The sequence below is a fragment of the Aquila chrysaetos genome, chromosome 14 (genome assembly GCF_900496995.4).
Source record: "Aquila chrysaetos chrysaetos chromosome 14, bAquChr1.4, whole genome shotgun sequence".
NCBI lineage: Eukaryota > Metazoa > Chordata > Aves > Accipitriformes > Accipitridae > Aquila > Aquila chrysaetos.
In genome coordinates, this window is record NC_044017.1 from 6,528,552 (window position 1) to 6,540,859 (window position 12,308).

General features: G+C 37.3%; 1 protein-coding gene across 11 annotated transcripts in view; it reads left to right on the forward strand.

Moving 5' to 3' along the window:
* The window catches only part of ABCC4 (ATP binding cassette subfamily C member 4), a 151,243-nt gene that overhangs the window by 55,875 nt on the left and 83,060 nt on the right, over positions 1–12,308 (forward strand). For all 11 annotated transcript variants that reach the window (XR_003926537.2, XM_030036475.2, XM_030036476.2 and 8 more), the window contains 3 exons: positions 218–255; positions 611–711; positions 3,724–3,870. Coding sequence is in view for 10 of the 11 variants with exons in the window: in XM_030036475.2 (XP_029892335.1) it covers positions 218–255; positions 611–711; positions 3,724–3,870 (286 nt within the window). In the remaining variant the exon portion in view is untranslated. The remainder of the gene's footprint in view (positions 1–217; positions 256–610; positions 712–3,723; positions 3,871–12,308) is intronic.

The following is a 12,308-nucleotide window of genomic DNA, read 5'->3' on the forward strand; positions in this document are numbered from 1 at the left end:
TAAGGTAATTTAAGGTAACTTCTTTCTTTGTAGAGGGTTCTAATGCACCTTCTAATGTGCTTTGCAAATTGCTGCTGGTCTTGAAAGACTGGATTGCATGCTTTCCTGAATATGTGATGTTTTCCCAGAGAACATGAAAGAATAGCAAGGAAATTTAATTTTCTAATGTTTTTTTCATTTTGTGAGATGATTCTTGTATTTGCCTCTTTTACTCAAGGTGGCATACGTGCTCCAGGACTGGTGGCTTTCTTACTGGTAAGTTGATGATAATAACTGGTCAGTCATTTCTGCCTTTTCGGTCAAGTGCTGTTTGTCTAATAGAAATCAGTGCTGTATAGGTGGTGGTGTTCCCTGTTCTAGGAAACTTCAGAATATGGTTGATCTTTTTCTGATCTTCACTGATCTTGTGTGTGGAGAAAAATTTAAACTCTATGCTGAAGTGTAGCCTGTAATAGCTTCTACTCACGGTGTGGTGCCTGACAACATCAGTTCATGGGATCTTTTGAACTAAAGATTTCAACAGAGTTGAATCTAGAAACAGTTAAACATACTCATGAATATTTGCAGAATGTGATTTGATGATCGTTATCTTCTGTATGCATTTCCACAGGGCAAATCATCAAGAAAAGTTGAACGTCACAACAAATGGAGATAATGGAGAAAATGAGACTGAACATCTAGACCTTAACTTTTATTTGGGAATTTACGCAGGTAATTACACATGCATGTGTGTCTGTCTAAAGAACTATTTATTATCTGACCTATTACAATAAACAGTTTTGAGAGGTGTGAAGCAATGTGGGGAACTGTGATTTCAAGCAGTACTGAGTAATGTCTTAACAGATTAGGAGCCTCAGTCTTGCTTCCTGACTAAATTAATTGGAATAAATAAAATAAAATCTAACGAAAGAAACAGGTTGAATGCAGACTCTTAATTTGCTTTGCTTGGATTTTGGAAAGAAAACTAGGAATTGAGTATTCAAAAAGTCAGTCACTGTAAGGTTGTGGTTATTGTCTATACTAATAGGTCATTGAGCTAAATCTTCAGTCATTATATGGATGGGCAAGAGGGATTAGAAATGGATCTTCGTTCTGCGCTGTTCTAAAACTTGGCATGGCTTCATTCCTTCTGAAGCGCCATAGCAAAAGAACCAGTTTTTAAAATCATCCTAGATGGGTATGCAAAGCAGGATGTTAAAAAACATTTCAATATATTTCAATAGGTAGTCATATGCTTCTGAATATCCAGAAAAGGGCATTGATCCTTGTGTTCAGGCATCCAAACATCTTGAAATACTGCTCTGAAATGTAGTAAAAATTGGCATAGAAAAAGCATGTGTAGAAATACGCTCTCAAACTCTGCTATTTAGCACTTCTAGTGATGTACAGTTTTGTATGGCATGGTAATTTCTTGATGGAGATGTAAATGATAGGTCTGAGAAAACAGGTGGAATACCGGAAGAATATGCATTGAATGTTTTCAGAAACATGTCTCATGGGTGAGAGGCTGGGTGGAGGATTTTTTGTTTGTTTTTTTTTCGGGAATCCACATGATCGAAGTGCTTGACAGAAAACATTGTGCTTGGCCTGGGAAGCAACAGTTTAGGAGCCAGATAAACTTGGCTCTTATTTTCTCTGTGTAATGTCTTATTTCATGAGCCGTTCCAATGGACTGCACAGTATGATTAAGTGTGGCAAACTTGGCTTTCTCTGACCATATAACCTCAACCATGTTATGGAAAATTTTATCCTTTACGGCAAATGTTGTTCTAGATAGCAGAACAGCAAAAGTTACCTTTATATTGAAATGTTCGGATGGCTTAGTGAGATAGATATTTGCAATAGCTGAACAGACAGCATTGAGTTACCTACACAAAATTGTAAGTCAAGTTGAGAAAGTTATAAAAAGATAGTACACTTCATATGAAGCACGTAATCTACCTTACCTTTTTCTATAACATCTGAAACTGTATAAAATAACTGAGTATTTTTATTTCTGATTCTCAATGTTTGGAAAAAGAAAAAAAATCACCATGGTAGTTCCTTCCTAGTCCTTGTCGTTTCTATGAGACAAAGATTTAGAAGAGTAAAATTTCTGTTTATGGGAGACATCATTGGCCAGAACTGAGGTACCAGTTCCACACCTTTTCTATAAAGTGAGCATGCAAAGTCTTTGGCTCTCTTATACTGACGTGGTAAGCTTGTTAAACGGGGAAAGCAGAAGCCTTTGGTGTGAGACAGACCAGATGAAGGACTTGAAATTAAGTCTCATTCCTCCCCCTTGTCCCCAGCCATTGGGTCTTTTCAGGTGATTCGTTTGGTGAGGGTCTTGCCAGCAGCTTCCAGTGGCTTCCAAGCCTGAGTGAAGTTGTACAGAAATGTGGGGTTCCCAGGACGTGCTCCCTCTGCTCCCATCGCTCCCACAGACTGCTGTTAGGCATGGGCTCTGCCACAGCCGCCTGCTTAGTATCTCTTCAGCTCCCTTTTTGCATGACCCAGCTTTCCTGTTTGGGTACGTGCAGTTACTCTTGGAAAAGTTTTCTTTTACCTGGCCTGGAATACAGCAGTCATGACAAGGCAAACAAGCTCTCATCCCAACCACATGCTTTTTTCTTAAGAAGAGCACTGCACAGAACATGGGCAATAAACTGCAAGCAGACAAATGAAATAGTGATACCTTTTCTTGCATCCTTGGAGGATACAGTAGTAAGCAGGATGGAATAACTGGTTGACTTAACCACATCATATAATTTAAAACCTCAGTCTTTCCCACTGTTACTATAGCTCTACCTGAATTGCGTCCAGTTTTAACCTATCCTTGGAATAGGCAATGTTTTATGTTGATTGTTAGGGTCTAACTTAAGGGTGTCCTCAAGGCCTGAGCATCTGGGCTTGTGGTGGCTATGCTTAGTTTCTAGAGCAGATCACCTGGAATCTGGAAACACTGCCAAATGTAGGGTTAACACCTTCACTGTTCGCCTTCATCGACTGGGAATTTGGGCAGCCACATTAGAGATTACGCACAGCAAATAGAGCAGCAGCAATTTCATCATTCTTTGTTTCCATCTTTTGCCCTGTAGCACCCCTGTCTTGTAAGTGGAGATGTGCCCAGGAGAAAGACAAACAGTCTGCAGACCAATTCCCTAGAAGGGCTCTATTTCACATGGCACAAGGGATGCATTTTATACTATGTTAAAGAAATACACATAATTTCAATGATTTGATGTGGTTTACAAGGGGAAGAGTGGCATGAGTGGTTTGGGCTGATTGAGAATAACTCAAGGTTGTCTCTAAATAGCCGTGTATATATTACTTGGTTAATACCTGCTGGCAAACGCTGAATCTTCACAGTGACCTCTGCAAGCCACAATTATACACGGCACTGTGAAATGAATTTCTTAGCAGAGCTGTTATGCAGAAGGTTTTAATACAGATTTATTTCATGGGTTAACAGACATTTCCTACATTTCTATAAAGTACCAATATTTCAAACCAAAAAAGAGCAATTGTTTAAACTGATGATATGATAGTAACTGAAGCTAGTGACAAATTTAAGGTGTCTATGTTCTGTGCTCAGTCTGAGTCTCTAAGCTTAAGTTTGGATTCTTGCTATATACAGAGGTCAAGAAAATTTGGTTTTAGTTCAGTTTTATTTTTAAATTCTTTTCCTTGTGAAAAATCCATATCTGTATGCATGCTTTGTCTGTGTGTTTTTAATTTCAGGTTTAACGGTGGCTACAATACTGTTTGGCATAGTAAGAAGTCTTTTGGTGTTTCAAGTTCTTGTTAATTCTGGTCAGACGTTGCACAACAAAATGTTTCAATCCATTTTGAAAGCTCCCGTCTTGTTTTTTGACAGAAATCCTATAGGTAAGTTTAATAGTAAAAAACCCTTAACATTTAATGTACCTCATTGATTATGCTAACTATACTATTTCTGGACAATTATGATTTTATAGTATTTTTGCACATTTGTGGGGGTTTTTTGCTGCTTTTACTTAAAACCTTTAAATTTAACAGTGTGGTCTTTTTAAATTTAAAAGTCAGAATGTTGACTGCTTATTGAAGGTTGATCTTACTCTCTTCAAATGCATTCTACAGAAAAATGAATTACATGTGGCTTTGGTGGTGTACATTGACCTGCTAGTTGCACTGCTGTTCTGATTCAGTTACACAGGGGTTTCTGCCATATGCTGAATGTATATGCATGCATTTTGTGCATGCACTTTGAAAGCTTAACCCCAACAATTATTTGCCCTTTTAAAAAATAATTTTAAGCATGTATGGTAATTCACAGTTTTGAGAAACTGTGTAGCTTACTATTCTTCCAGAATGCACAAAAGCTTAAAGCATGCAATTTAAAACTGTAATCCAGATCCTTACGTTCTTCAAAAGAAACAAGAGAGAAGCTGGAGCAGAGTGAAGAGAGTGGGGAAGTGTGGTGGTACTGATTTACTAGCGAGTCTTACATGAGAAACAGAAATCTGATGGTCTTTGCTCCCTTGAAGAAAAGGAACATAGGCTTGTTCTCGTAGTTCCAGAAGCCATTTCATGATTGTAAGGATATATATAGGGATGGCTTTATTTTTTCAGAGAAATTAGTAATATTTTCAGGAAGAAAAAAACTTATGTGGAGAAAAGGTTTATGTCCATAATATAATGAATGAAACGTGTAATTTCCCCCTTAGAAAAAAACCCTACAACTGCAGAAGTTTAAGGCAGTGTTATATGGTCTGCTTGTACTGTGAGTCTGTGGTAGTGTAAATTCAAGGCCAATGCAAAGAATTAGAAGTGAAGCCATAAGCTCAGGACACAGGTTAGTGGAGGGCTAGTGAGAGCACATACATCAGAAAAAATCGTAGTACTGATGGGGATTGTTGTCAGATAGGCAGGGATTTTCCTCTTCTTTCTCTCTCTCTCTCTCTCTCTCTTTTTTTTTTTTTTTTTGGGGGGGGGTGTGCAGCATGTGCAGTAACTGTATTTTTGAGGGAATACATAATCATCTTGTAAGAATGCCCATAAAGCTGGCTCATCATACCAAACTAAGAACTACAGAGTAAATATCAGGGACAATGTAGAGTAGTAAATAACAGTTTGCTTTGTAACATACTGTGAAGCTCAAATTAGTAGTGCTTTCTAAAAGTGACATTCATAAAACCTGCCTATTGCTGGTATTCACACACTGTCGTGACTTACAGATGTGTGTTTCTATTTATCAGCAGATATTTTATAAAAGAAGATTAACTTCAGTATACATATGTTTCTTTCCCTTCATCTTTCTTTTGGTCATGGTAGCATGCAAAGGTAACACTGTTCTGATCTATACATCTTTTGAAAAAGGGAAAAAGAAAAGGGAAAAGATGACATGTGGGAAGATGCTCTTGTTCAGAACTGCTACATGCTGCAGTTCTGAAATTCTGGTTTTAACATCTCAGTTTCATTGTCTGATTTATGTGCGTGTTTTACTGTGTATTTATCTTTTAGAACTTCAGATGCTATTTTTTTGCATTGGGGTGAGATTTGTTTAAGTAGAAGTCTTTTCTATTTTTTCTTTTTTTTCTTTCTTTTTTTAATATGCCTTACTGTGAAAGACACACTAAAAAGAAATGGAAATTATTAAAGGCTCCTTTTTCTAGGGTTGTGATTGTAATAGCCAAGCCAAACTATCAGATATCATATCCAATATTAGCAAAGCTGATATTGCAGTGTCAGATCTGTCATTTAAGTGTCCAGCATGTTCTCGATATTTGTGTGAGGTCGCTAAGACCTTAGCAGAAGCAATTGCTGAACTGACTTTTGCTGGTTTATTTATCAAAAAGTAATCAGCAATTAAAAAATGCCACAGTCAGTATTTTAAACACATGGTGATCCATGTTCCAAAGTCAAGGAAGGAAACTTAAATAAATAGACATCCCAAGCTCTCGATAGTTCTTATTGGGGAAACAGACTAATGAGCAGCATCAGGGAGTCGACATTAGGAAATGGAAATACGTGGTGAATCATGACATGTCTGTCAGCTCCCAACAGCGTAGATCCAATCAGTCATGGTGAATAAATGAGATGACTTATTTCTAAAAAAATTATGCTTTGTGAATCAGTTTAGGCATGAGCCCAAGATCGCTCTTTACAGATTGCATTAGCAATATATAGGGAGGGGAAGGTTGTAAAGGGAATAGTAACGAGCATCTTACCTAGATGATATAAGAATTTAAATGTATTTTTGGAACCTGGATTACGTAGCAGAGACAGAAGAGGAATACGAGGACCACTCTCCTTTCTCCCTTCCCACCCCAAAGTATTTGTATGTACACAGATTTCGCCTTTCTGTAATTTGGCATAGATCTAAAAATAGTTAGACATTACTGCTTTAAGTATGTTTTGCATTGGAAGAACCTTAGTAATAAATTACTGTCTCTTTCTTTCTTAAGCACTTAACACTATTGAGCTGATGATCCTAAGTGACTAAAGATTATTGTGTTATCCAGCATTCAGAAAGAATGATCAGGTATTTATGACTGAAATTCAAATTTATCAGCAGATATCTATACAGCATCACTTAAACAGCTATAGTGAAAGCTTGATGGGAAGTTGAAGATTAAGTGGTTGTATTGGGGGCTTTATCACATCTGACTTCTCTGTGTTTGTTGACAGAACTTGGTTATTTTTTGAGTGTCAAATTTGACTCTCTTGAAACTTTCTTTGCTCTTCTATCCATCTCCCAGTAAGCAAATTGCATGCATGTCAAGGTATCTGTAAGGAGGAAAACGTGGGCTTTTTCTACTTCATAGTGAATGCTTTATATATTCCTCTTCGTGTGTCACTTGCAGGAATAAAAGGGTTGATTTCTGTGTACATCTAGCACAAGAGGGCAGCATGATCTGTTTTATCCCAGTTTAGCATTAAAACAGCTTGTCAGAAGGATAACAAAATTTATCTGTTATGTTTTTAGAGATGCAATTTGAGGAGTGAATTTTCAACCTCTCCACTGAGCAATAGTAATGTGGTTCCGTTCAGTTGTCCTCATTATCTGCAAGTATAATATTTTCTCTTAATCTTCTACACAGTAAGCTTTTCAGCTTCATGTGATGCTGAGTTCAGGAACTTTGTTGGCTTTGTAATAAGTGGCCAAAAGTCAGATAACCCTGTAGAGTCTGATGCGTTGGTCCCGTCAAGGAGACCTCCTTCAGCCATTATTCCTTTTAATTTCTTTTTCAAGATGTTTGTAACATTTCAAAACAAATTTGATAGGAAGCTGGGTAAAAGGGACCAGGACTTCAGCACCAATTACTTGAACTGGGAGTTCCCTCTTTTGATATTAGTTTCTTATTGATAGTTTAGGAGATCCTAGTTTTGACAAGCTTCAGGATTTGATTCAAGATTACTTGCTTAGCTTGTAAATGAATTGTTCCTTTCTGGGATTTGGGGACAGAGATTTCTTTAGAGAAGGGATGCTAATGTATAACTGCATCACTTCCAGTAATGGTAGTTTTAGTGGAGATTGTGTGTAATTTTGAATTGCATTGAGTTTAGGAAACTGAAACTTGCTGCTTCTGTGCTGATGGGTGCTATAAGACGAGTGAATGATATGCATGAATTTGTTCAGATAAAATAAGACTCTCTTCCCCCTCCAGAGATCTGTCTAAAATTCATATTGAACCAGAACCACTACAGAAATACATATGAAAATCTAGCTCTTTTTTATTTTCTTTTTTTTCTATTTTTTTTTTTTTTTATTCTGAATTGTATCTCTCCAAATTCTTGGTTCTGACAGTTCATAGAAAGAGGAGAAATATTTTGGCAGACCTTACAGCATTTCTGGCCTTTCTAGAAACAGAAAGCACTAAATTGTGTGATGGTTGTCCTCTACCTGTTAAATTAGCAGATTTTTTTTTTTTTCCCCATAAATGCTTTGTGGAAGCATTAAATAAACATTGATCTCTTTGGATGCTTACCTAGACCTTGAGATTTGACCAGGTTATAAAGAGAAATATTTTCCTGTTTTGGCAGCCAGAAATGACATGCTGAACTGATAGCTAATAGCAGCACATAAAAGCAAACTCCAAATATTAAAAAGATAAAAATGTGAAAGAAAGCTGTTGTTATAATGAAGAGTTTGTTTTTCTTTAAGGCATAAGGATTTTAATTATGGTATTCATAAATCAAGTGTTGAAACACCTATAATTTGACAGAGAAAGTTTCTTTATAGGATTAAAAGCACGTTCATCAATGCATAAATGCCTATCTGCATTTTATCTGACAGAAGTGTCAAATGTTAAAGTGTTTAAACTATATAATATTTGCAACAAATATGATATTTCAGCAGTCTGAAAATTACAATGCTGATAATGAGGTTGTTAAATTATACTCTATCAGTTGGATAGTGAAACTGCTCTAGTTAGCGTACATTAATGTATGCTTGTTCACACAAGTGATTCTGCTGAACAAGTAGCATGTTCAAACAAGAAATACTGGTCTTAAACCCTGTGATTTACAGTAGGTGGTGTTTTGGCATATCATGCAGTTAACAAGGCAAAGCTTCATGTTAAAATATTTCGTTCGTAGTCTCATTCATCACTGATATAAATATTCAGTAGCGATGCCAGAAAATGTATTGTATTCCTGTTTGACTCAATGACTCAATTGCTTTCTTTTTTTCGGAAACAAGATCTATGCTATCTTTCTGATGCAGTTTTCAGATATTTCCTTGTGGTCAAGATGAATTCTGTGGGATTGTGAAAAACTATACCAGCTCTTTTGACAGCTTTCATGTTCTCTTAAGCTAATACAAAAAAATATGTTGTCCTTAAAGCAGCAGAGGCTTTGTTTTTGACTCTCTGTGCCAAGCTCTAAAGCACATTCACGTGTGTGCAGGTTTGTTAGTTTATGTTGAAAAGAAGTCCCTATAGGACAGTCTTTTGTTGTGAAATAAAAACACAGATTCTGTCTTCCATGTTGGTAATCACTTGCATTTGTTGTTGTTAAGATGGCAACACAATAGGTTCCATCAATCATCAAGATCCTTAACAACCGCACAATGTTGTAAATATTATGTTTGGGTGTTTGAGTGGAACAGCTCGTCACTGAAGTAGGTGTGGTAATGAAAACCTGTTAGGTTGCTACATGTGTTTAAAAAAAAAACCCACAACTTTAATGTTTTTTCATATAACAATGGCGATATGTACTTTAAACCTTATCAGGGCGTGATTATTAAATGACATTTTGTGGGAGTTGCTCATTTACTCTTAGTATTATCATGGCTTTTGTTAAAAGTTTAAATAGTCTTACGCTTCTATGTATTTTATCACCATTATGATTCTGTCAGGAACCTTATAAAGTTGATTGCTATAGGAGTAGTCTTTAAAGTTAGTAAATAGTACTCTGGAGTTATGTTTACATTTATTATCTATTAGCATAACTCAATTCAACTCTATTCTGTTTTTCTTGCAATAATAATTGAATGAAACTTGGCCGTAAACTGATGAGACAAGCCCATTACATTTTCAGTTCACCGAGTCAGTGCTCACCCTATTTACGCTTAATATGGGAGATAAAATTAAAAGGTTTACGGAAAACCTGTTTGTAGGAGGGGACGAGACATTATTTGATAGGGAAATAGCGTGAAGCTTGTACTGACAACCACTTCCAAGTACAGTCTCCTGCTTTCCCGGCACAAGATTTCACGTCCCTTCACAGAGATTTTCTATCTTCTTCACATTAAGATCCCCTGGTGGGGAAAATGGCCTGCTGCGAAACTCATTTCTGACCATATGCTGACCTGCCCAGATACTGCAAAGTCTATTTTTTTTCATTTGCTAAAGCAACTAGAGAGAGAGCTGCTCTCACCCCACCTCAGTTGAGCAAAAAGGAGGCATGGAGGAGTCGACCAAGACAGAGAAACCTAATTAAAAGTATTGGCTTTAGAAGACTGAACAGAAGCTGTTCAGAGACATATCGTTCCCGCAAGTGTAGCGGGAAAGTAAAAACACAGTTACGTTTTAGTCTTACATAGATGGCAGACTATTTTGATGAGATTTCTGGCAAGAAGGAAGGAAATGTTGGTTGGAGGCACTTGAAAACAGAGGGAGAGACTGCAATAATATCGATGGAAAAAAAACTGCAAGGGGCTTAAAAAGAGGGCCTAGCTGAGGTGGTGCAGCTGCAAATAATCTTTTGAAGATAATATGAAGGATGGGAGGGGTTTTTTGGTTTTGATATTAACTATTTTAAATATTATTTTTTTTTTTTGCTATTTTTAATCCGCTTAAAAATTGCTGGATGCTGCTGTGACTGCTGTGGATAGCAGGGATTGGAGGCGCCATATGGATAGGACCTCCTCTCTTGCTCTTCATGGGTGCTTGTTCTGGGTGGGAAATGAGGGGTTTTTTTGAGAAAGGCAGAAAAACTTATCAAAACCCCACTTTCATTCCACCTTGGAACAAGGCAGAAGCATTTCCAAAAAGATTGTTTTGGGGAGGTGCAGGGCAGGGATAATGAATAGCCAGGTGGTGAGAGCACGCATGTGGAACGTGGGGAAGGCAGCCCAGGTCTTCCCCTCTCTGATTTAATGTGGGCCTTGAACACGTGGCTCCCCCAGCCCAGGTGAAAGCCCTACACATCAGGCTTTTGGCTCTTCTGGGCTCTTTCCTGTGCCATAACCTTTCATTGCTGTCTCTTACGGACACACAGACACAGTTAGACCACTGTGGTGTTTGCAGAAAAAACAGCCCACTTTGGTGTGTTGGTTTTTTAGTTTTTTTTTTTGTTTTTTTTTTTTTTAATCTGAATGGCTGTAAATTAAAATAAAAGGAATACTATCACACTGCAAACTCATTTCATGAGCACTGTTCTGCTTTATACTGCACAGAAATCTTTCTCCCAGATGATCCTAGGTAATCTGCACTGCAGCATCTGGGTGAATTAATTAGTTTTTGTTTTTTGTTTTTTTTCTCCTCAGATTGCCAGCATCTTGCAGATTATGCAACAAGTGAAGATTAGTTTGTGCCTGTGGTGATCTTGGAGAGTGTTTGGAAACAAAAGGCACTTCTTGATCCAAAATTAAAATTTTAGTGTAGAAAAGAATGGATGTTTTATGTGAATCTGCCTGTTCTGGCAATCCAGAATAAAAAACAAAGGATAGAAATCAACAGTTAGGGAAGCGGAGGTATTGAATCAAGCTCAACTTTAATGTGCTGTTCAGTTTAAAAACTAGAAACTTGATAGAGTTAATTACTGAGCTATTTGCAAATAGTACAAGACAATATTACTTGCTTGCTTCCACCCTCTCTTCCTCAGGTGTTATTTTTTTCTGTCAGAATCAGTAGCTACTTTGTCAGAGGCTTTTGGTTATGTATTCAGGTGAATACATATGCAGGACCTCCTTCAGGTTTTGATTTCTGATGTCATTTTATGCAAGATAATGTTACATTTGGAGGAGGCAGCATTATGACAAGCTGTATATGTTGACAGCTACCAGTCTTAAGAGAGCTTTACAATGTATTTTAAAATAGCATCAAGCATATGAAGAACTTTTTTTTTAATTAGTTACTGGACGATAGTACTGTAATTACAATAGTAGTATGTAAGGACAGTAATTATTGCTTGTGGCAATACCAATCTTCAGGTAGGTAGCTTGAAACTAGAAACTGCAGGTTCATGGAGGTTTGTTTTAATGTTCATTTAAATTTGGGCTCCTGTTGAACATTTTCCTAGGTGATTCTCATTTGCATCTTTTGTTTCCATAGCTTTTGATTTTGGCTTGAGCAGAGTATTTAGTTGTGGTGGTCCCTAACAAGAGGTTGTGGAGTGAGGAGACTTCTGAAATGTCTGGAGAAGCTGAGGCTGCTTTAGCTGTTACTCACCTAATACTGGGTAGGAAGTTGTATTCACAGAGCCAGCATGCGAAGCAAGTGGACTGGTATACGGGAGAAAGTCAAAGTCTTCATTCTCAACTGTTTGGTTCAGAGTAGAAGTGCGTTGTATACTGAGGAGGTGGGTTTGGTTTTGCATTGGACTTTTTACTGCTGTAGAAGACTCACAAATGACTACTGACCTGCTCGTTTGTCTTCTAGTTGTAGCATCCCCTCATCCTTCCTCATTGGCCAGTTAAAAAAAGAATATAAAGGTCACTAATACTGCTCGAACTTAAGCTTTTATCATGTGCTACTTGTGCAACATTTATGACATTTGTAAACTCAAAGGAAGTTTAATGTTAAACTCCTCATAAGTTCATGGGTTTGCTGTCCACCGGCATGGTCCTTGTCAGTTTTCATCCACTCTGTACCTGAATTTATCCTCTGCTTTCTGTGTCT